Here is a 25,290-nt window from a genome sequence, read left to right as displayed (position 1 = left end):
CAATTTCCAAAGCAAGAGAACGCTGCATGGGTAATGAGTCAAGCACTGGTTCCTGAGAAGACATCAACTGACTGATAGCTTCTTCAACCCCAGTCCAATCCGGGAGGATGGGTATTCCCACTGCAGGCAGCCAGTTCCAGCCCGCGGCCGCCATACATTCAGGCTCCGTGAGTCACAAATTCTCTTTGGTCAGTGGTTTTCCAAATAGCCCCAAAGTTTGCTGAGGCTAGGTGAAAAATCACAAAGATGTAGGGTGTGAAGAATAATAATAGTGAAACACTCAGTCTTTCCATGGTGTGGTCCAGGCTCAACCCTCAGAACTCTCAAATCCTTCAGTGTTCCTGGGACTCACTGTCATGAGGGAATGTTCCCTAATACATCTGATATTAAATATCATGGAATTTCCCATCCCACACCCTAATTAGTTGATTACATTGTAACATAAAAAGTAATTTTTCAAAAGTATTTTACAGTTTAAAATCAATAGATTTGCTTTTTGTGTTTTCTTCCCTTTAATCAATTCTAGGTATAATTATTACTACTTATCTCTTTGCTTTTCAGAAATCAACAAATTTCAAAAAAAAAATTCCTAATTCTTCAGATTCTTGCATAGTTCTAACACTGACATAGCCATCGAGAGCTAGTCTCTTATTAAAAGACCCGCTAGAGATCACATTGGAATATTCAATGGCAACACACAAGTCTTAAGTATGAAGACACCAGACCCACATCCTAAAACACATTTAAGTTCTGACAAGCATTTGCAAACTTCACTTTTCTGAAGAGGGTCTGAGTGCTGTTCCTTAGTTACACCTCAATTATCTCCTAACAAGTGCCCCTTGAAAGATTTTCAATAACTTTAGAAAATTAAACTTACTCTTTTAGCCTTTGTGACCACAGGTGGATCTAGCCTAAACACTGCTTTATATATCTTAGAATATCAAAGCCTGCTCTAATGCACAAAAATTTTGTCTTCACTACAATTTTCACCAGATTATACCATTCCCCGCTTGCAAACAGGATTCATCACCAAATCATCACTGACATCCCACTCTTACCTCCAATTTAGCCTCCAAGACCCCAAATGTGCATTGGCAAAAAAATCTTGGATCCCCAAAAAATAGTTTCCAAAAATACATGTTTACTAATTAATAGACTCAGGGCCCTTATAACTTGAATATAGCATAAATAAAACCCTGTGTAGGTTTTAATTTTACTAGCTCTACCCCCAATAAAAATACCAGGATTCTTTCCATCCTGTACATCTATTGATTTCTACCCTACCTAAAGTACTTCCTCTAACATGAAGTAGTTGCCAATTCTCTTACCCCAAAAAGGACAGATGACTCTGTTTGAACCCCCAATGCACATCTCTTATAGCACTTCTGGTGTCTCCTTTGATGCACACACTTGACCTGCCTTCCCAAATAAGATAAACCACATTAGTCCATGAAGCCAATATATGGCCTTTTTTAGGGCATAGAACAGCACTTTACACAGAGAAAATGCCCAGAAATACTATAGACAATATACTCTGTCAGCCTTCCTGCTATAAAATCTCTAGAAATGCTAGATAAAATATGATAAATATTTTCTGAAATATAGAACCTAGTAGGCAAAAAAGTTAACAGAAGGCTAAAACCATTAGCATCAGGTTGGAGCTGTCCTGGGAACTAACCCAGAGGTTTATATTTTGAAAGCTCAGGAAATAGGAGGCAAGTCTTTGGGATCAATGAAGGAGTGTTAGAACTGAGACTGGCCATGAAGAGCTAAGCCAGAGTGAAAGGACAGACCAAGATGCATTTTCCCACCATCAAAATAAAACAGCAAGAAAACTTGTTTCTATCTGCCAGAGTTCCAGGTGGGGCGGGTTGGGGTGGAGTGTCCCCTGGGAATGTGTAACCATAAGCTAGCCCTTGCAAGGGGAGAGCTCTGAGGAACTGCAAGCAATGAGATTAACTGAGAAATTCCAGTCAAGGAACTTAACATAAAGAGGTCCTGCCAATGACTTCTGATTCTAGTCTTGAAGGAGTAAACTGGTACAGAATTTACCCTTCTACCATAAACAGCTGAAAAAACTGCACAAAATACAGGACACAAGTGTTCTTAGGCACTAGGAACAGAGAGAAACAAATGAGGTGTGTCCTATCATCACTGTGGCTTTCTCTCTCAAAGTATCAAGGTCATGAAAATCAAGAAACTGAGAAATTGTCACAGACAGGATGAGGCTAGAAGACATGACCATTAAATGCAATGTAGTATCCTAGAATGTATCCTGGGAAAAAAAAATGACACTGATGGGAGAACTGGTGACATTCAAATAAAGTCTGTAGTTCAGTTAACAGTATTGCATTGTGCTAATTTCTTAGTTTTGACAAACATACCTTGGTAATATAACACGTTAGCATTAGGGGAAACTGAAAATGGGTGAGGGATGTATGAGAACCTGCTCAATTATCTTTGAAACTTTTCTATAAATCTAGATTTATTTCAAAATAAAAAGATTAATAATTTCTGGCATCAAATAAAAAATTACTAAACATGAGAATAAGCAGCAAATTGTGACCCTTAATCAGAAGGAAAATCAGTCAGTAGAACTACAAACATGCTGTAGGAGTTATAGAAATGGTAGAATTAGCAGACAAGAACTTTACAACAGTTATTGCAAATATGCTTAATGATTTAAAGGAAATTATTAACATAATGGAGAGGGAAATGAAAGATTTTTATATATAATAAAAGAACCAAATGGAAATTCTAGGGGTAAAAAAAGACAATATCTGAAACAAAAAACTTACTGGATATGATCAAAAGCAAATAAGACGTTGCAGAAAAAAAAAATCAGTGAACTTAAAAACATATCAATAAAAACTACCTAACATGAAACACAGAGAGAAAATGGATTGAACAAAGATGAAGAGAGCCTCAGTGACCTTATGGCACAATAAAAGTTGTGTATTATAAGTGTAATTGATGTTTCTTCCAAAAGGAGGAGAGAGGGTTAGGGACCAAGCAATATTTAAAGAAATAATGGCCAAAATATTTCCAAATTTGATGAAAACCCTAAATCCACAGATCCAAGATGTTCAACAAACCCCAACAAGACTAAACACGAAGAAAATCACACTTATGCACATCATAATTAAATCACCAGAGGAAAAAGATACATCACATTTGGAAGAACAACGATAAGACAACACCATAAAATGAAAACATCTTCAAAGTGCTAAAGGAAAAAAACCCAATATACATAGGATTCTATACCCAGCAAAAATCTTTCAAAAGTGAAGGCAAAGTAACACTTTTTCAGACAAAAATTGACAGAACTTGGTCTATCACACCAGTTCTAAAATAATTGCTAAAGGAAGTTCTACAGACTGGAGGAAAATAAAATCAGATGGAGACCCAAACATACAAAAAGTAATGAAGAGCACTAGAAATGGGAAATTCATGAGTAGACATTAAAGAATTTTACATGTTTTTAAAAAATTGTTTAACAGATAATTGAGAGGAATGGCAAAGTGAAGACCTTTGCTAATATGTTCCCCACAAAGAAAAGATAAAATTGGACATTGTCAAAAACAATTATTCAGTACTCTGAAAATTGACCAAAGGCATAAAACAAATTGAGAAGTTCGTATTCAAGAAAACCACTGGGGCTTCCCTGGTGGCGCAGAGGTTGGGAGTCCGCCTGCCGATGCAGGGGACGCGGGTTCGTGCCCCGGTCTGGGAGGATCCCGCGTGCCGCGGAGCGGCTGGGCCCGTGAGCTATGGCCACTGAGCCTGCGCGTCCGGAGCCTGTGCTCCGCAACGGGAGAGGCCACAACAGTGAGAGGCCCACATACCACACACACACAAAAAAAAGAAAACCACTGAACCTTGGGTAAGAATGATAGCAGTGTAACATTTTACCCACCCTCTTTCACCCCAGCTCCTCTGGAGCAACAGTTCTAACAAGGTGGGACAACTTATGAAAACCAGAGGCATTTATGCAGAAGGGAGCTGACTATGTTTGTAGCAACTTGGAAAACCCCAATGCCCAGGAGCTTTGCCAAAAAAAAAAAAGGGAAAGTCCCAAATCACAGCTGACCTGAGGTTGCAAACCAGTTGGGCTAACCAAGAGACCAGAAGACTGACTGCAAATTCCACAGGAGGATCTAGGGAGATAACCGTGAGCCTTGATACACTCACAGTTTTAAAGATCGTGGGCATGTTAGGTTATCTGTGTACATGCTGATGAGACACCTTAGCTATCTACACACACGTGCACGCATACACACATAAGCACACATGGAAGAAACAGAAAGCCTGAATGAAGTTAAAATAAAAACTTGGAAAGATCTGTAAATTGCATGAATCTTGAATGTGTCCTCTAAACCACACACAGGTGCACTGACAAATGATAGAGGTCTTATTGGCCCAAGATGTTTCAGTATAACCTCTGACCAATCAGCAGCTGGCCACTAAGATGTAATGATCCAAGGGCAGTCCATAAGAGGACAGGCTTAAAAATAAAAACAGAGTTAAAAAATATATATAGAGAGAGAGACATTAGAGGCTATACACTATGGAAGAAACAGAGTCCACATAACTATTCCAGGCAAGTGACAGAAACAAACAAACAAAACCCAACAACCACCCCAAGCAGGAGAGGATCAGAATCCAGAGTTGTTAACAATGTACTACTTGAAATGTCCAGTTTTAAACAGGAAAGTGTGGCCCATACACTTGTAAAAAAGGCAGTAAATAGCAACTATTTATGTAGGGGTCCAAAAGTTGGATTTAGCAAAGGGTTCAAAGCAGCCATTCTAAATATGTCCAAATGGAAATTCTGGAGTTGAAAAGCACAACACTTAAAATGAAAAACTCATTAGAGGGATTCAACAGCAGATTTGAAAACTGGCTAAAAGAATAATCAGTGAGCTCAAAGACAAACAAGACTTGATAACTGGCTAAAAGAATAATCAGTGAACTCAAAGACAAAAATTATACAATCTGAAAAACAGAAAGAAAAAGAAGAAAACTGAATTAAGTATGAGAGACCTAAGGGATATAGCCATAGCCAATCATATCAACACATGCATAATGGGAGTCCCATAAGGAGACTGTTCTTCAGATTGTATAATTTCTATTGATTTGTCTTTGTGTTCACTGGTTCTTCACTTAGGCTACTGTACTTTTCAACTCCAGATTCAAATCCAATAGACTGTGATGTTAAAATGCATACTGTAACCACCAGAGCAACAACTAGAGAAACCACTAAGAAATAGTTTTTAAAAAATTAAAGGAATTAAAAGGTTATACTAAAAAATATTTATTTGACACCAAGAAGGCAATCCAAGGAAAAACAGAGGAAGAAAAAAGACATGAGACATATAAAAAACAGCAATATGGTAGATGTAAATGAACCATATCTATATGAATAAACACTCCAATCAGTATGTAGACTGTCAGAATGGACTTTTTAAAAACAAGGTTCAACTATATGATATCTATAATACACAACTGTTAAATTCAAAGATACAAACAGGTTGAAACTAAAAGGAACACTATGTAAATGCAGTCATAAGAGCTGGAGTAGTCATAATAGTATCAAACAAAACAGCCATAGACTTTAAGATAAAAATGTTACTAGAGAAAAAGAGGGCATCTTGTAATAATAACAGTATTAATTAATCAGGAAGATATAACAGTGACAAATATACAAACACCTAACAACAGAGCCCCCCCAAAAATACATGGAACAAAAACTACCAAAAATGAAAGATACGACAACTCAACAACTGTTTGAGTCCTCAATAGCCCACTCTCAATAATGAGTAAAACAAGTAGACAGAAAATCAGCAAGGATACAAAAGACAGCAATATCAATGAAGCTGGCATGTATAGAATACTCCATCCAACAAGAGAATACAGACTTTTCAATAACACACAGGAGAGAACATATGTTATCCATAAAAAAAGTCTTAATGAATTTTAAAAGACTAAAGACATACTAAGTATTCTCCAGACACAACAAAATTAAAGTGGAATCAATAATACATAGAAACTTGGAAAATACTCAAGTATTTGAAAATTAAACAATACATATTTAAATAAATCATGGCTCAAACTAGACATCTTGAGAAATGTCTCAATATTTTGAAATAAAGGAAAATGAAAACATCACAGATCAAAAGTCACTGGATACATCTAAAAGAGTACTTAGAGGTTAATTTATATCTTTAAATGACTATATTAGAAGAGAATGATCTCAAATCAATACCTTAAGTTAATACCTTTAAAAAAAACAAAAAAGGAAGACCAAACTGAGCCTAAAGCAAGGAGAAGGATGGAAAGAATAAAGACTGGAATCAAAATCAATAAAATAGTAAACAAGAAAAGCAGAGAAAAACCAATGAAATAAAAAAAATGTTTCCTTGAAAAGATCAACAAAATTGACAGGTCTTTATCTAGACTGACCAAAACAATAAGAAGACACAAATTAGCAAAGTCAGAAGTGAAAGGGGAGACATCATTACCAACCCTACAGAAATTAAATGGGTTATAAGGGAATGCTATGAGCAACATTATGCCAAAAAATGAGACAACTTACATGAAATGGACAAATTCTTACAAAAATTCTTACAAAGCCAGTTACCAAAATGGGCTCAAGAAGAAACAGAAAATCTAAACAGACTTATCACAAGAAACTGAGTAGTAATTACAAATCTTCCCACAAAGAAAAGCCCAGGCTGGATGGTTTCACTGGCAAATTCTATCAAATATTTGAAGAAGAAATAATACTAATCCTTCACTAATCTTATTCAGAGGAAAAACACTTCCCATCTCATTCTATGAGAACAATATTATCCTGATACAAAAGCCAGACAAAGACATTATACAAGAATAGAGGACTACAGACCAATATCCCTCATGAATATCTGCCATAACATATCAGCAAACCAAATTCAATAACATATAAAAAGGATTATATACAACACAGGATTATACAATATACAACAAAAGGATTATATAAAGTGGGATTTAGCCCAGGAATGCAGGGTTGGCTTAACATCAGAAAATCAACTAATGTAACACACTGCATTAATAAAGAACAAAATCACACGATTATCTCAATAGATGCAGAAATAAACATTTGACAAAATCCAGCCCCATTCATGATCATGGTAGAAAACTCCAACAAACCCAAGAATAAAAGAAAACTTCCTCAACCTAATAAAATGTATCTATGCAACACCTATCACACTTAATGGTGAAAAACTGAATATCTTCTCCCCAATCAGAAACAACACAAGGATGTCCATTCTTACCACTTCTATTCAATACTGTACTAGAGATTCAACCTAGTGCAAGCAGTTAAGAAAAAGAATACAGATTGAAAAGAAAGAAGTAAAACTCTCTTCATTCACAGATAACATGATCCTGTGTGTAGCAAATCCTAAGAAACACCAACGCACACATGACAAAAACTAATAATTGAGTTCAGAAAGGTTTCAAGATACAAAGACAACATACAAAAGTCAATTATATTTCTATATACTATATACTATATATTTCTATATACTATACTATATATTTCTATATACTAACAATTTAAAAATGACATTAAGGAAACAGTTCTCTTTACAATAGCATCAAAAATAATGAAATGCTTAGGAATAAATTTAACAAAAGAAGTTTAAGACTTGTAATCTGAAAACTACAAAACATTCCTGAGAGAATTAATGAGGATCCAAATAAGTGAAGAAACATTCCATCTTCTTGGATTAAAAGACTCAATATTAACATGGCAATTCTCCCATAAACTCATCTATAGATTCAATAAATCCCTATAAAAATCCCAGTAACATTTACACAGTAGTAGATAAGATGAACCTAAAGTTAACATGGAAATGCAAAGAGCCCCAAACAGCCAAAAACATTTTAAAAAGAGAGTAGAAGTTGGAGAACTTAACAGCTTACCACAAAGCCACAGTAAATCAAGACCATTTGGTACTGATATAAGGATAAACAAACAGACAAAACACAATGGAGACTATACAAAGAAACAAGTTCATAATCAACTGATTTTCAAAAAGGGTGTCAAAATAATTCATTGTAAAAAAGGACAGTCTTTTCAACAAATGGTTCTGGGACAATTGGGTATCTAATTGAATTTAGACCCTTGCCTCACACCATACACAAAAATTAACTCAAAATGGATCATAGCCCTAATTCTAAGAGCTAAAACTATAAAACTTCTATAAGAAAACATAGGAGAAAAATTCTTGTCATTTGGGGTTAGGCAAAGAATTCTTAGATGCTAAAAAATACAATCCTTAAAAGAAAAAAATTATCCAAAAACAAACTGGACTTCATCAAAACCAAAGACTTCTGTGCTTTAAAAGATACCATTAAAAAATCAAAGTCACAGACTTAGAGAAAATATTTGTAAATCATGTATCCAATAAAGGACTTATATTTAGAGAATGCAAAGAACTCTTACAACTCAATAAGAACCCAATTAAAAACTGAGCAAAAGATTTAACTGTAATCTCTAAATTAAGCTTAAATTCACCATCTGACCCAGCAATTCCACTCATAGGTATCTACTCAAAAGAAATAAAAACATGTCCACACAAAAACTTGCATATGAATGTTCATAGCAATGTTATTCACAACAGCCAGAGAAATGAACAATCCAAGAGTTCATCAACTATGAATCAATAAATAAATGTGGTATATCCATACAACAGAACACTATGCAGCAATAAGAAAGAACAAACTATTGTTGCATAATAAAACATGGATGTAGCTCAAAAACCTTTTGCTAATTGAAAGATAGATGCTAAAGACTATATATGCATGATTCCATTTAAATTAACTGTCCAGAAAAGGTAAATCTGTACAGAGAAAGGAAATTAGTGGTTACCTGAGGCTGGGGATATGAATGGGAACTGACTATAAATGGGAAAAAAAGGGATATTTTTGGCATGATGGAAATTAAAACTGGGTTTAGTGAGTTAGTGGCACAACCTGAAATCTTCTAAAACCCATCAAATTGCACACTTAAAAACGGATGTTATGCAGGCACATGAAGATGCTCAACATCACTAATCATCAGGAAATGCAAATCAAAACCATGAGATATCACCTCACATGTCAGAATGGCTATCATCAAAAAGAACACAAATAACAAACGATGGTGAAGATGTGGAGAAAAGGAAACATTCTCACACTGTTGGTGGGATGTAAATTAGTGCAGCCACTGTGGAAAACAGTATGGACGTTTCTCAAAAAACTAAAAATAGAACTACCATATGACTCAGCAGTTTCACTCCTGGGTATATACCTGAAAAAAAAACAAAAACACTAACTTGAAAAATACATGCACCCCAATGTTCATAGCAGCATTATGTACAATTGCCAAGATATGGAAGCAACTTAAGTGTCCATCAACAGGTGAATGGGTAAAGATGTGGTGTGTTTGTATATACACACATACATGCAAAGGAATACTACTCAGCCATAAAAAAGAAGAATGTAATTTTGCCATTTGCAACAACATGGATGGGCTTCAAGGGTACTGTGCTATGTGAAATAAATCAGACAGAAAGATAAACACTGTAATGATATCACTTGTATGTGGAATCTTAAAAATACAACAAACTAGTAAATATAAAAAAGCAGCAGACTCAACGGATATTGAGAACAAATTAGTGGTTACCTGTGGGGAGAAGAAAGGGGGGAGGAGCAATACAAGGGTAGCAGATTAAGAGGCACAAACCATTATGTATAAAAATAGCTACAAGGATATATTGTACAACAGGGAATATAGCCAATGTTTTAGAATAACTACAAGTGTAGGATAACCTTTAAAAATTATGAATCACTATCTTGTACACCTGTAGCTTATATAATATTATACATCAACTATACTTCAATTTAAAAAAAAGAAAACCAAAAGAAGGATGTTATGGCATACAAACTATTCCTCAGTAAAACTGTTCCAAAAAAATGGAACTAAAGTACCACAAACACTAAAGTGATCACAACACTGTCTGGAAAGAGGGTAGCTATAATAAAAGTGCACATTTTTATAGGAAAGTGTCGAAAATGAAAATATAGCCAAGTATATAATTTCCAATTCAATGGAGAGAACAGAAAAACAGAAAGCACTTAATCTGAACCGCATTAAAGGGGGATGTAGGGTTGGGGCATAGGAGGCAATAAACAAGCAGGGTAAACAGAATGCCCGAAACAGCAGAGTAAGTCACAATAATTACAATAAACCTAGACTAAACCTAACAGTTATAGGACATTGTCAGAGTAGGTTAAAAACTGTTAACAATAACAATATATGTACATGTACACACACAGAGAGAGAAAACAGAAAGATCTGACACACACACACACACGAAGGAAACTGTTGTAACAGGAAATATTTAACTAGCTATATTTTTATACAAAATACTTCAAGGCAAAAAACCCCTGACACTGTCACTAGGGGTAAAGAGAGTCACTATGAGGCCTCTGTATTATGAACATACTATTCTATGCTATTATAGAACAGAACAGTGTATTACATATCTGTGTATTATATATAATAATGTCTAAGTTTACATAAAAATGAGTTTTTCAATGAAATACTGTTACACTATTTCTACTTTTACTAATCTCCATCTGCACATTACTTTCTTTTATGCACATGACCAAATCACTGAAACTTCACCTCCATTCCACCAAGTCAAAATGAATTCTCTTAATGTGTAAAGTTTAAGAAACAAAGCAGTTTTCCAACTCATATTTTTTAAAAGGTGACCTCATTGCGAATAAGCAAGACTATACAGATATACAGATCACACATTTCCTTACTAGTTATGTGCTCCTGTTTCGAGGGCAATTTAAACATTAAAAAACAAACAAAACAAAAAAAGTGTGAAGACTGATGATTCTGGAGCAAGGCTGCCTGGGTGTTTAACCTCAATTCCACCACTTAATAGTTGTGTGGCTTAAAACATTGCTTAATCTGAGTTAGTTTCCTTATCTCTAAAATGGGGGAAAGGGATTGAAAAATAGTGCCTACCTCGCTGGATTGCTTTATTAAATGAAATAATCCACATAAAGTATATAGAAAATGCTTGACACAAAGTAAGTGATCAAAAATATTGATTCTTTATGATTCATTGTTAATGGAACTGCAAAAACTTTTTCATATCCTAAATGATGTTCCTTTAAAATGAAATTTAAATAACTGAAAAAGCATTTTAAAATGTAAAAATTTGACAATATCGACCAATGGATTAAACATAAAACCATAAATATTTATTGTAGTTGAGGAATTCATTTAACAGGCATTTAATCGAAAGCCTATATGCCACTCACCAAAAGGATACACAGAAAAAGATTAGCATCCTTGAAAAGCTATTTCTTATGGAGGAGAAAAATAAATCTAATATAATGAGGTATCTGTATTTTATAAAATTGGAAATTATTCCGATTTATGGAAAGCTCTTATAAATCACTTGCATGACCCATTTACCCCCCCAAAATAAAAATATAGCAAAATGAGTATAATCACTATAAACACTTTAAGTCCATTTAGGACACTATAGTGTCCCAAAGTTACTATCAAAGAATCATCAATAAAATGTAGATATGCAAGCAAATGTGTTAAAACCACATCCTTGATAAGAAAACAAATACTGTTAAAAACAGACTTTATCATGTATAAAAGAAATCATAAAGATAGCCCATTAATCCTACTTCTAGGAAACTACCCAGAAGATACTTCCAATGACACAAAAATACATACACATAAAAATTACTCACTGCATCATTTGTAATTGCAAAATTACTCAGGAACCTAAATGTCCATACACAGCAAAGTGGCTGGATGAACTATGCTACATCTACACACAAAAAGTGGTATACCTCTGTTAAAAAAAAGGGGGGGAAGCTCTCTGTAAACAGGCAGAGTGATTACCAGGGCATACTATTAAACACATTAAAGTGGAAGGGAGAAGTTACATATGTTATCCTTCATGTAAGAAAGAAAAAAAAGAAAGTATGTGTGTATCTATTTGTGCAAAAGAAATACAAAAAGGTTAAACCAGAAAATAAAGAGACTGGGTACTAACAATGGGTAGATGAGGAAGTGACAGAAAGATGACAGAAATGAGAACAGGGCAGCAGGAATGAGGGAGGAGTGTTTATCTTCTGTTTATCTTTTTACATATCTGTGACTCTTAGAACCACATTAATGTTTCATATACCCTTCACACACACCCCAAATAAACCATTAAACCCAGCCACAATGTGGAGAGAATCCAATGGAGCACAAACACTAACAAATGAACCTAACTCTATTATAAATGAATACAATCACAATGAAGGAGTGGGAAAGAAAAAGAACTTTTGATTGATACTAATAAAGCTGAAGAAAAAAAAGAACTGAACATAAGTAGTGCAATATACTTAATAAACGTGTCTCTCCGGGGGGTTAGGATTAGCACTCTAAAACTACTTGTGTGTGTCAACAGCTGACCTTTGAACATGGGTGTGAAATGTGCCTGTCCACTTATATATGGGTTTGTTTTTTTTTGTTTTTTTTACTAGATACGTACTACAGTACTATATGATCCACGGATACAGAACCATGGATACAGAGGGACAGCTGTAAAGTTATATGCCAACTTTCAACTGTGAGGAGAGTCACTGCCCCAACCTCAGAGCTGTTCAAGGGTCAACTGTACTAGATATTTTAAAAATAAGTAAATACATTGTATATAATAAGAGCCACGTTTCTCACTATTGAAGAAAGATGTCATAAATAAGGAAAAACTGAAACTGATTAGAATCAGAATTATCAGTGTACACTTACATTTTTTAATGTACATAAGCAAACAAATATAGATATGTGCATCAGTTAGTATACATAATTTCCTAGCCCTATCTACTAAAAGGGCCTAGAAGCAATGACACCAAAATGGCAATACACACACCTACATGAGAAGATGTTGGTTTTTAAACACCATTCTCCAATAAAAGGATCAAGGGTTCCTTGGAGAAGTGGTTACTGGTTCCAAGCCTGGGGCGGGAAAAATATAAGATACGCCTGTAACATTCTGTGGTGTCAGAAAGAGTTCAAAAAAGACGGAGACTTGTTGAAAGAATTCAGGGGCCAACTCAAAGGAGTTCCTAAAGGTCAAAGGTAGAACAATTTGAATAAACAAAATAATGATAATTGGATTTTGACCCACAAAATAGAATATCCAAGTCCATACAGATACAAATTAATAAACACGGGGCAGGGATGGCGGCAGGGTAATAACACAGATTTTCATTACAAAAGAATCCCAAGAAATAAATGTAGAAAGAAAGGGCAAAACAGAAAATCACTATTAGGCAAATACCACAGTAATAACTGTTGCAGACAAGATCCACAAATGAATGCAAAAATTAGCGGACTTGAGGAGAAAAAGAAATCTGTAAATCGCAAAGTATCTCCTTCAAGATATTTAATTAACTACAAAGAAAAAGACAGTAACTTTACAGTGGAGAAACCTGGCAGACATCCCCTTAACCAAGTGATCAAGGTTAAAGTGATGCAGGTCGAAATTAAGGACCTCCTGAAATGACTCACTAGAACGCATCTCTGATCTGAACCTCTTGATATTATCTATTTCTGTGGTAGTCTTGCCAAAAATGCAAAACCTCATTCTAATCATGTGAGTGTACTGGACAAACCCAAATTGAGGAACATCATACAACATACCTGACCAGTACTCTTCAAAAATACCAAAGTCATGAAAGATAAGGAAAAACTGAAGAACTGCCAGTGATTGGAGACTAAGGAGCAATAACAAATAAATGCAAGGTGGGATCCTATATAGGATCTTGGAAAAGAACACCTAGTAGAAAGTTGGTGAAATTCAAATAAGATCTATAGATTAGTTAACAGCATTGCACCAAAGTGAATTTCCTGGTTTTAATAATTGTGTTATGTTCATACAAGATGTTATAATTTTAGGAGAAGCTGGATGAGGGGATATATGGAAACTACTATTTTTTGCAATTTTTCTGTAGGTCTAAAATTAGTTAAAAATTGAAAGTTAAAAAAATTCAGTCTGTTCTGTTTACGATTTAAAAGAGAACACTTAAGACCAACTTCATTTTATTATATTGAATATTGAATTTAATATGAAAAATAAAGCTATAAGGTTAAGTTACAATTTGAAACTTTAAGACTGAAGCTATGAAGTGGGGCAACACTACTTCATTTGGTCTTCAGCAGAAAATCTAATACTTCTTTGTTCCTACTACCATCTTGTTCCATGAGGGAACATCTTATTTGCAAGAAACATAAACTGCATAAACAACAACAGGCTCAAGATGAAGTTGAAGAACATGAGAAATTATTTAATGACAGTACTCTTGAAATTATATGTCTGTAAAGAACACCAGAATAATCCCACAGTGAAGTTTGTTTCTGGGGGAAAATCTAACACAGAAAGGCTCACTTGACAAGCAGTTGGAGTTAGGGGCTCCTTTGTGTGTATGTGATTGTACTCTTGGTTGTTTTCTTTTTTGTGGGGGATTGGCTGAGAGAAAAAGTTTTGAACTAAAAATACATGCACAGTTGATCAAAATTTACTAAACAAATCTTCTACATTTTTAGGCAATCTTTTAAAATCAGTCCTCTGTTCTGATCTGAATTATCCATTAACTTGTGGGGATTCAGGCTCACCCCCTTATTATTAAAATACATATTCATAAAACTTTTACAGTTGTGCTGTTCTAGTTACAAATAGCTTCTACTTTTCTAGGACATAATTTCACTTTGTTTAAGCAAGAATTCATTAAAGAAGCTATAAATAACCTTTAAATATTTAGCCATGAACAGAGGAGGGTGGACTGGCCTTGATGGCTTATTTTAGTACTAATGCAGAATGCTTTTTTAAAGCTACATTTTAGCATGCATCAAGCTAACGATTAACACTTGCAGTGTAATTTTCTACGTTAGAATAAATTTCTCTTAATTTTAAGGAGTTCTACCAAAAGTAAATATGTTTTTCAATCATTTACTACTAGGAAAGTAACCTTAAAGAACGAAAATGTTTGGGAGATTAAAACATACAATTTCTTATTTTAAAATTTTATTTATTTATCTATCTATTTATTTATTTATTTTTATCATCTAGACAACCTTTCCTTCTCTCCCAAAATATAATGCCAGTTAAAACTGCACACACTAGGGAAGAACTGCCTATGGAATTGTTAAGAATTCAAGGATCCATTGTGTGGTGCATGTAACATATATATGAATCAAAGACATTTCTATATTTGATTCTGAATCATAAAGTTCACAACATTTTAGAGACCAAGTTTCATAAAATTTTTACTTAAAAAAAAATTTACAAAATACCATTCTTCCAATCAAAGAAACTTTCCCTTGGGTACATGCAGCTTTCTGTCTTAGAGATTACAGAATGACAGTCAAAGAGGGAGAGATTTTTTAAATAGCCACCTAGCTGCAAAACCTACAAGAAGTAGATTTTTTTAAAGTGCCTTTAAAATGCTAAAGCAAGTAATATAATTGTTGAATCTATTTGAAATTTTAAAAGTTTCTTTAAAATGGTCCATATGGTATGCACAATATCACAGCTGGTACAAAACTGCCAGTATTTAGTTCAAAACACAAAAACAATGCATATGAACAGTATTCTTTGAAAAATAATTCAAAATGCTGCCACTATTTCATAAGGCAAACTTAAACAAGAGTGTTGACAGTATTCAGAGAATTAACAAAACAAGCTGAATATTAAAGTATTTAAATATTTACTTTGATTTCTTTTTAACACCATTGATAACAGTAAGAGAACTTGCTGTGAAATTAACTCAGGATGCCTTATTTCAAATTACATGTAACATATTTTGCTATATATATTCTAAACAATTGCAAAACTAGGTTTTAGGATGTAAACTCCCATTTCCTAGGCAGGCCCTAGTTTTTCTGCTGCAATCTGGCAGCTTTGAACTTTGAAACCCTCTTTGTAGTTCCTTCTGATACTTCTGACAGAACCTCTTTTCGTTCTGGAATGGTGGGTAGCACAGGATGAGCCATGGCTGGGTGTGGTGTTAAGGAAGGTGACAAAAATTCTTTTTCTATTACAGTTCCAGAAAAAGCCTGGAAGACAAAAGTGAGATTATGATAATAAAATGCAAATAAGGTGCCCACAAAATCTTTATCCTGTATTTGCCAATTAGACATTTCTTTTCATTAAAAGTAAATTCATAAGATTTTTTTGATAGAACTATAACATCAAAATACAAATTGCTCATAGAAATCAAGTACCATTAAAATATATCTTAATTACACCACCAAATATAAGTAGATTTTTTAATAGTACACATGCAAGAAAACAAAAATGTAAAAAACATGTTCACATGGGATTTTAAAAAAATGGGTAAATAAAAGGTCCTCAACTTTCATACATTCCATTTATATCCAGACCATGCTGTGAAAAATAATGTATTAAAATTAAGAATTCTATTAGGGTGTCAAACATCAGCTGATGAATGAGCTATCCTATGGTGGCCATGCTGCCTGTGAGCCAAGAGCTTCGTTTCAGCAGCAGTGACATCTCTTAGGTGGTGTTCATTCATGCAATTATTTGAGTATTTTATTGCATCTTGCCTCATTTTTATTTGAGATCAGTGGAAACTGAAAATTGAAAGTGCTGGTGCTAGTGGAAGTAAGTATCAGCCTCAAATTTTCATACAATTAATTCAATGAGAGAAATCAAGGCACCACAAAAAATGATTCTTTAATTTCAACCAGATGTTTGCTGGACTTAATTTTGGTCAACTGTATGTAATGTACGTATGTAATGTATACAAAATGATGGAAATAAAACCAAAGATATGTCTTTCTATGTCTTTTTATGTACAGATCTATCAAAATCAAGACGTTATTATTTTTTTCCCCAAGATTTCTAGTATTTGAAACCCCCTCACTTTCATTTTCTAAAGACTCATTACGTACAAACTAAAATTTGGCATGTAAACATGTATATTTAGCTTGACTTTGTCTACCAAGTGTACAAAATGACAATGTATCACCTGAATAGTTTAAAAAGCCAACCTCCACCAGCTTGCCCCACCAAAGAAACAAAAACCAAAAATGCCCTGACCCTCCCACAGTACTCTGAGACCTTGGGTGGCGTCCAGCTCTTAAAAGAAATTCAAAGTCTACTTTTCTAAAAACTCTATTTTATCATGATGAGCACAGAGTCTTCTTATTATACTAAAAATGCTTTTGAAAAAGAGAATACTTAAACATTTAAAGATATCAAAAAAGATATCTTTCAAAGTACTTGCCATAATACCATGAACTATTTATTTTGATGTTAAAAAATTTATAGCATCTAGGTGCTAACTGTAACAGTTCAATACAAAATGCAAAGCTATTAAATAGGATGAAATGAAAATAAGTTCCAGACTTGAGCTCTAGCTATACCACAATATATTAAGTCCTTACAAAAACCTAACTTTCAGATACTTAAAAACAGCAAAAGTCTACCACCTGTTTTTCTAACAGTAGGGAAGACTATTAAATAAGTTAAGATACTCTCCAGGTCAACTGAAATCATTATATTGGAAGAAGGGAAGGAGAATATTCTAATCATACATATTGCTCCTAATTATCAATGACCCCTCCATCCCCAGTTACCATTTAGTACAATCAGTACCACTTAGGGACTATTTAGCAAAAGCAACAGAAGTTCTACATATGTTTATTCATATACAAAGATATATAGTTTTATATGTATTTGACTTATACTCAAATGGGTATATCAGTTTGATATGGGTATGAGTTCCCCAGTCTTCCTAATTTTTCCTTTTTTTTTTTTTTTGCGGTATGCAGGCCTCTCACTGTTGTGGCCTCTCCCATTGTGGAGCACAGGCTCTGGATGCGCAGGCTCAGCGGCCATGGCTCACAGGCCCAGCCGCTCCACGGCATGTGGGATCTTCCTGGACCGGGGCACGAACCCGTGTCCCCTGCATCAGCAGGCGGACCCTCAACCACTGCGCCACCAGGGAAGCCCCTAAATACTCCTTAAATTAAAAATCTAAAATACCCGCCAAACATAAGAGTAAAAAAATATCAAGTCTGGGTATAATGGAAACCATAACATTCCTATTTTGGTATCTCCCAATACCCCTCCTTTCCCCACACACAAAACTATGTGCAACATGGTTGCTAAGAGTATATGTGTGTGCACTCATTTTTCTGAGGAGAGGATCTCCAGCTCTCACTAGATTGTAAAATGGTTCCACAATTCCAAAGAGTTAAAAATTTCACTGGCACGAGCCAAAACATAGAAGGACTATAGATAATTATCTGTCATGTATATATTTTTTCTTTAACTCAACCAAAGCATTTAAAAGAGAAAAGTACAATCTGCTACTTGAACTAGCGTAAAATGACTATAAGTCTGATCTAGTGGAATTTATTTAAAATAAGCTGCTAAATAATTTTCTAGACATGGGACTTCCCTGGCAGTCCAGTGGTTAAGACTCCATGCTTCCACTGAATGGGGCACGGGTTCAAACCTTGGTCGGGTAACTAAGATTCCACATGCTGTGTGGTGCAGCCAAAAAAAAAAAAAAAAAAAAAAAATTCTAGCCAAAAATGAAATACATATGCTAATTAAGATACTTTAAAATTCCTATTTCACAGAAATAGAACTTCAAGAGTGGTAACACTTTCATTTTGAACTACTTTATTGTAATACCTATATTGTGTTTGCTAGTGACTATTAATTTTTTATAAATTATTAATTATCAAAAAAGTACAAGCCTAGAATTAATTAATTATGATCTATGACTTTTGAGACTAAATGTATGTATGAACTAAAGAAGCTACAAGATAAACGATGCCATTACTCTGTTGATTAACTTCAATAAATAATTATATAAAATAACTTAAGAATAAGATTAATGATTTCCACACCATACCTGGAAGATACAGCAGCTACAATATTTAAAAAATCTTTTCAACTCCAAAATGGGGGAAATGAATTGCATACCCCTTTGAAATCGAGCTACCACCACCTTTTTAACTCACAAAAATTGTCAAAGATACTTTATAAGATAAAGAGTTAAAGATACATACATACCTCAGGTGTTACTGATAAAGGCAAAAGTTTCTTTTGATGATTTTCCTGTTGTTCCTCGTCCAAAATGCTCTCATTAGCATCACTACAAGTGGCCTCTTCATAGCTAATGCTCCTCAAGACTCCCCGTCTATCATCGAAGTCAGCAGCACTGCTTTCACTGGTATCACTGCAAACACTGTTCTCTCTACTGCGAGACTTCAGGATGGACTTACGAGGGACATATTCTCCATTCACGATATCAACAAAGACTCTATAATATCAAAAAATATATACTCATTAGTTAACTCATAAAACTGAGGATAAATTTATAAGGATTTAAAAAAATCTTTTCCAGAAATTAATCTGAAATGTTTTATTCAAACTTATCCAAAATTTTCACCATCACAGTAGTTTTGTAGCCTCGAATGACATACTTACATTACTTTTATTATTGCTTGGCCTAATAAAATACAGCCGTTTATTTATACACATGTTCTGGGTGACAACAGCGTGATTTGCCGAAATTCTACATATATTTTAGACCTTCTCAGAAGTCATTTAGCAATTTTCACTATTTTACAAATAAGCGTCACGAAAACAGTAGGTATTTTCAAATGACAGCTTTCTCAACAATACAACAAAAAATTGGAATAGCATACTTAACTTCGACTCTGTGGAAAGGTAAAGCACATGCCAAGCACTGTCATACTGTGATAGGAAACTGCTGCCCCAGCACACTAGAAACACAAACTTTCATTCTAAAGTTAACATACAACATTTTTTGACTAGATTAGGAATGTTTTAAAAGCACTGGCAAAGAGGGGCAAAAGCAAAAAACCAAGCAACATTCCAATTGCTTTGAACTGAGAAGCTGTGGTGGGGCGCAGCAGCTTCTGTGAGAGCCTTTATAAAAACACTAAGCTAACTCTGTCAGAATACCTCACTTTTCAGTGAGAGCCTTCTGTGTTACAAGCAACCTTTTCCTGTATATACTCAGTTGCAAAAAATGAGAAGGGAAGAGCAGACTGCTCTGCTATCTGTGAGTACCACTCACCTGTAAATGTCAGCAGGAGTCCTGATCATAGGCAGCTCTTGGGGAGAATGACCACTGCCAGAGCTGTTCTTTCGCTTACGTTTGGCTTCTTCTTTCTTTTCACTGAATTTTAAAGTGGTATTTTTTCCAGTATTTATTCGTACCTAAAAATTTCACAGCAAAAAATTATGATCCTTTTGAGAAATCAAGGCCAAAACTAAAACCAATAAACTCTACAATTTAAGAAATAATAGTAATAGAAGCAGTTTACATTTTTTGACACTGAAATGATGTGCATTATCAGCTAAGGCTAACAAGTCCTTATCATACTTCTACAGTATTAAATTATACCTTAAGTGACCAATTCTAGTCATCAGTGACTTTATTATTATACAGAAAGCAAAATACATACAAACTAAATGCTAGATTATTATAAGCTTTCACATCACCCATTATTTTGATTTAAGTTTTTGGCTTAAATCATGCATTTCAAAACAAAGAGCACCAAAATAAATATTCAGTAAGAATATAAAATTTAAGTCATAAAAACAATATTAGATAATGCTTAACTACTTAGAATTTTTAAAATATCTCTAATTTTTAAAAATTTAAGGACCAGAAAATAAAAATCAACCCTGTTCAGGATTAATACATTATTCTTCTATCCCTACTCGGCATTTATACCATCTTTCCATATTAATGACTGCTATTCCCCATAACATTCCTGCAAATATTATTTATTCTTCCTGTTTTATCTAAATGAAAACTAATTTAAAGCCTGAAAAGAGAATCACAAAGCAAACTTTTTTCCTGGCTAATAGGTCAATTTTTTCCAAAGAATTCCAAGATGCTCCTTTTAGTCTGAAGTATTAGAATATATATTTTAAAAAAACATATAAGTATTTCACTTCACATTAGAGCAGGGAAATCTTGACCTAAGAAATAGCAAATATGTCTTAAACACTTTTCATTAAATAATTATCTCAGGCATTTAAGACTGCTACCACAGACCCTTACCTCTGATACAGGCAAACCCTGCAAGGGTACCTTGTTGTGGTAAAAAAAAAAAAAAAAAAAAAAAAAAAAAAGCACCAAACTGAGAAAAAGGAGTCCCTGTTTTATTACTAACTAGCTCTATGGTCTTCTAGGCCCTAAGTTTCCTTGAGAAAGACAAATTAGAAAGATGAAATTCCCGGTAGCTCCTTAAAGCAGTATTATGAGGCCAAGAGAGCAAGGGAATGAGTTTAAGGTCCTTCCTTCAGTGAGATCCAACCTGCTTTGAACTGGGATTTTAAAACTGGGTATTCTACAATAAGTATGGAGGGAACAAAAAGTCTTTTGATACTAAGAAAACTTAAAAACCTGTATTAGAAGATCTCTCTGTAGTAACCCCCAGCTCTAAAATACCAGAATTCTAAAATCATGATTACCACCCAGAGATGTTTGTATTTAATTTGTGAGAAATGGAATTAATTTTTACTTCTTTCTAAATCTTTCCTTTTTGCTCATGATGCTCCTATTCATTTTATGCCCACAGAGAAACAACCTGATATAATTAAAAATTTAACTAATGCAAATCACTTTCGTCTTAAATATATCAAAATGCCCAAATTAACTCTAGAATTCTTAAGAAAGCTTTCTGAATGAAGGACAGGTGGAGTTACAGTAGTTGTCCTCAAACTCATCTCCTTCCAGACCCCCAAATTTCAAATTCTATTGTGGCTTCAGAGAACAACGGACCAATACCAGCAAACTATCTAGACTTTTTTTTTCCTTTTTCTTTTTAGATAAATTGGTCAGAGAAAGAGGCAAAAGATGGTTTTCTTGTTTGGCACTATAAACAATATTAATCCCTGTTAATATTGTTCTTTTAAAGAATATCATAGATGATCTCTAATATTCAAATTATATGAAAAATTAGTAAAGTTAAAAGTATACAAACCCTCTTAGGTTCGACAGTATGAGAAAAATATATTGTTGGTATAGAATTATCTTCAGCCCCTAAGATATCATGGTCATTTTCATTATCACCACCATCATCATCATCATCATCTTCTTCATCTTCATTACTGTGATAAGAATTTGAACCATTCACTGAACAGTTCCACTGACTATTCACTTGACCATTGAACAGTTCTGAATTTGTAACATTCTGATAACAATTGCTGGGAGTGAGAGAGTCCATTACTTGATTCATCATATTCACATTTATGTTCTGATCTTCCTTTTCCTCTTCAGAGGACGTATCTTCTCCATTTGCAATCACAGTATCAGGCTTACTAGAAAAAGAAAATTAACAAGATCAAACAGACACACTAGAATTTTACATATTCTAATTTGCACCTAAGTTCAAAGGGTAAAAACTAAGGTTTTGCATAAGGTATTTTAAAACTAGATTTCTAGGCTAATAAAATGTTTTGAAATGAATTAATAAAAAATAGTTTCTATGCTAATTCTATACGTTGTAGTTATTCAAACATAAGTAGAATACAGTAGATTTTTTTTTATCTTCGCAAGGAGGATATTGGCCATATACAATAAAATACCATACAAATAATACAATCATAAATTTGTAAGAAATCACAGAGAATATGTTATCTCTATTTAAAGACCAGAAACTACAACCACAGAACTATAACATATTCTTTTCTCTTTCTATAATCAAAATATTTTATAAGCATGTATTACTGTAATTTTAAAAAATAAAAGATTTCTACATATGTACATGATTTATACACATACACTTCTCATGCTTCATTCTACAAAGGATTTGAGGACCTTATAAAAGTAACAAAACCCAAAATGCAATGAACTGAAATAACATCACGCAAAAGTAGAAAAAGAATCGTGATCAAGAAAATAATAAGATTAAAAACTGATTTACAAAAATTAAACAGTATCAGTTAATCAAAAAGATCTAAGTATAGGTGAAACGGTAGTGAAAAAAATATCCTTTGTGCTTCATGTCTTATTTTTCACAGTAACTAATTCTGCATATCATTTAAGCAAAATAATATAGGAACTTCTATAGTAACAGTTTTCATTGAGCACTCTGATAATTCTGGGTGAGTGCTAATATGTATTTCAAATGGCAATTTGGTAAAGTTTTTCATATCTAACTACTTGAGCAGATTACAAATTACCTGCTCAATAAGCAGAAGTTTGCAAAGGAAATCAAGGATAAACATTTTACAGCAACAAACTTAAACTGAACGCACATATTTCTTTTTAACAAGTCATTCAAACATACAGCATTATCTTGACTACAGTATAAAAACAAATCATTTAAAATATAATATATAAAGCATCCATAATTATTAAAAGTGAAGCATCTGGTATATCTTACTTTATTATACAAAATAGGGCTGAAACCTTACAATAAAAAATAGGAATATTGATTTTGTGTATTTCTGTACACACACATGCACTGGCATGTGCATGAACACATGGCCTTAAAAGAAAATATTCTAGAGAATATGTATTTTAGGGTGGTAGGGTTATTGATATATTAGTATAGCATGCTTTTCTGTATTTTCTTCAATCAGCACATATTTTATAAGGAAATGTGTGTAAGGTATTTTGTCATTAGGTACCTATCAATATCAACTTCACCCAGCAATTCTTCTTGTCTCTCTAATTCTTCAAGTCGATCCCACAGTTCCTTATCAGCAAGCAGATCCTTGGATTTTAGATCATTTGAGAATTCTCCTTCAAAAATATCTGAAGTTTTTGGTTTGGAGTGAGGTTTATGAGCAATTCGGTGTTTTGCTATTAAAAAAAAAAAGGCTGTTAAAAGCCAATTTTTAAAAGGCACAAACCTAGACTTAATAAGATTTTCTCTTGGGGTGAGGGGTTGTTGAGAAAGAGGGGGGCATGATTTTTAAGCCAAACAGTAGACCGCCAAGGATGTATGTCTCTTAGAATCTTGCTACTTAAGAGTGTAGTCCAAGGACCAGCAGTGCTGGCATCCCTGGAGAACATTTCAGAAGTATAGACTCTCAGGGCCTCCCCAGACCTGCTGAATCAGAATCTGTATTTTAACAAGAGCCCCAGAGGATTCACAAGCATATTAAAGACTGTGAAGAGATGCTTGAAAGCTTCAAAAATGCATAAGCAGAAATGGTCACAATGCACTCTAGCTGTAATGCAAAATTCAACACAAGTAATACCCATCTTCCATCCTTACTCAAGAGAATTTAGTTACTAAAGTAACACATAAAAGCCTTGTCACAGGATACTTTCAACTCTAAGGCACTGCCAGACAGGAATACCCTAAGAGAAATCTATGGAGCCTAATCCTTGAAAAATTCTACTATAATTTTATATATGAATATTTCTACTTTTTAAATTGCTTTATCTTATTTATAATCCTCATGTGAGGCAGGAGATGGATAAAATCTGAACTCAAACCTATCAGCTTTTCACTTGAAAAAAGTAATTTTTTTTATAAAGCAAATTAAAGCTTTAAAGACGGCAACAGGAGAAAGTCTACAATGCTGTTACGAGATATGGTACTAACAGATGACCTCCATCATATATTCAAATTTACAGAATTGTTTTCTAAATCTGAAAATATCAAAATTACGTTTCATAGCCTATTCTTTATAACTATTATTGATAAAACAGTATTAACAAGTTTTATGTTTCAGACTTATAAAATACATACATCTTTCAATGGTCACCACAAACAAAAATCATAACTTGTCTTTCAGCTCTTTAACTTTAATATCTGTCTCCTTTATTTCACCTTCCAAAGCCACAAGCTATAACTTGTCATGCCACGCCAGTATATAGTATGGCTAGAATATAGCTTCTAAACTCACCTCTATTTCAACTAACAAGTTCTCTTCAGAGTTAATTACTAAAATATGAACTTTAATAATCAAAATAAATGTTAAAAGTTTTCTATAGTAGCAAATTATAAACCATTTCTGTAATACTTTAAAATTTTTCACTACTATAACACTTTACAGCACACTAGAAAACCACTGCCTTTATAGAAGTAAACCCAAACACACACCCAATCCTTGGCAAGTGAAAGCTATTAAATGAACCTGGAAACAACCTGTGTATGGAAGGCCCCTGCAGCCAACATAAAATGAATGGCTAACA

General features: G+C 33.9%; 1 protein-coding gene across 1 annotated transcript in view; it reads right to left on the bottom strand.

The window, feature by feature from the left end:
• Positions 1-15,262: 15,262 nt before the first annotated feature.
• URI1 (URI1 prefoldin like chaperone) overlaps positions 15,263-25,290 on the bottom strand; it is a gene marked incomplete at its 5' end in the record, with an annotated part of 64,461 nt that continues 54,433 nt past the window's right edge. The window contains 5 exons of the mRNA XM_079724192.1: positions 15,263-16,171; positions 19,167-19,416; positions 20,200-20,342; positions 22,121-22,457; positions 23,772-23,946. Coding sequence (XP_079580318.1) covers positions 15,989-16,171; positions 19,167-19,416; positions 20,200-20,342; positions 22,121-22,457; positions 23,772-23,946 — 1,088 coding nt within the window. The 3' untranslated portion in view covers positions 15,263-15,988. The remainder of the gene's footprint in view (positions 16,172-19,166; positions 19,417-20,199; positions 20,343-22,120; positions 22,458-23,771; positions 23,947-25,290) is intronic.

This window comes from Hyperoodon ampullatus (assembly GCF_949752795.1).
Source record: "Hyperoodon ampullatus genome assembly, chromosome: 18".
Classification (NCBI taxonomy): Eukaryota; Metazoa; Chordata; class Mammalia; order Artiodactyla; family Ziphiidae; genus Hyperoodon; species Hyperoodon ampullatus.
This window is presented reverse-complemented; position numbering and strand designations above follow the sequence as displayed.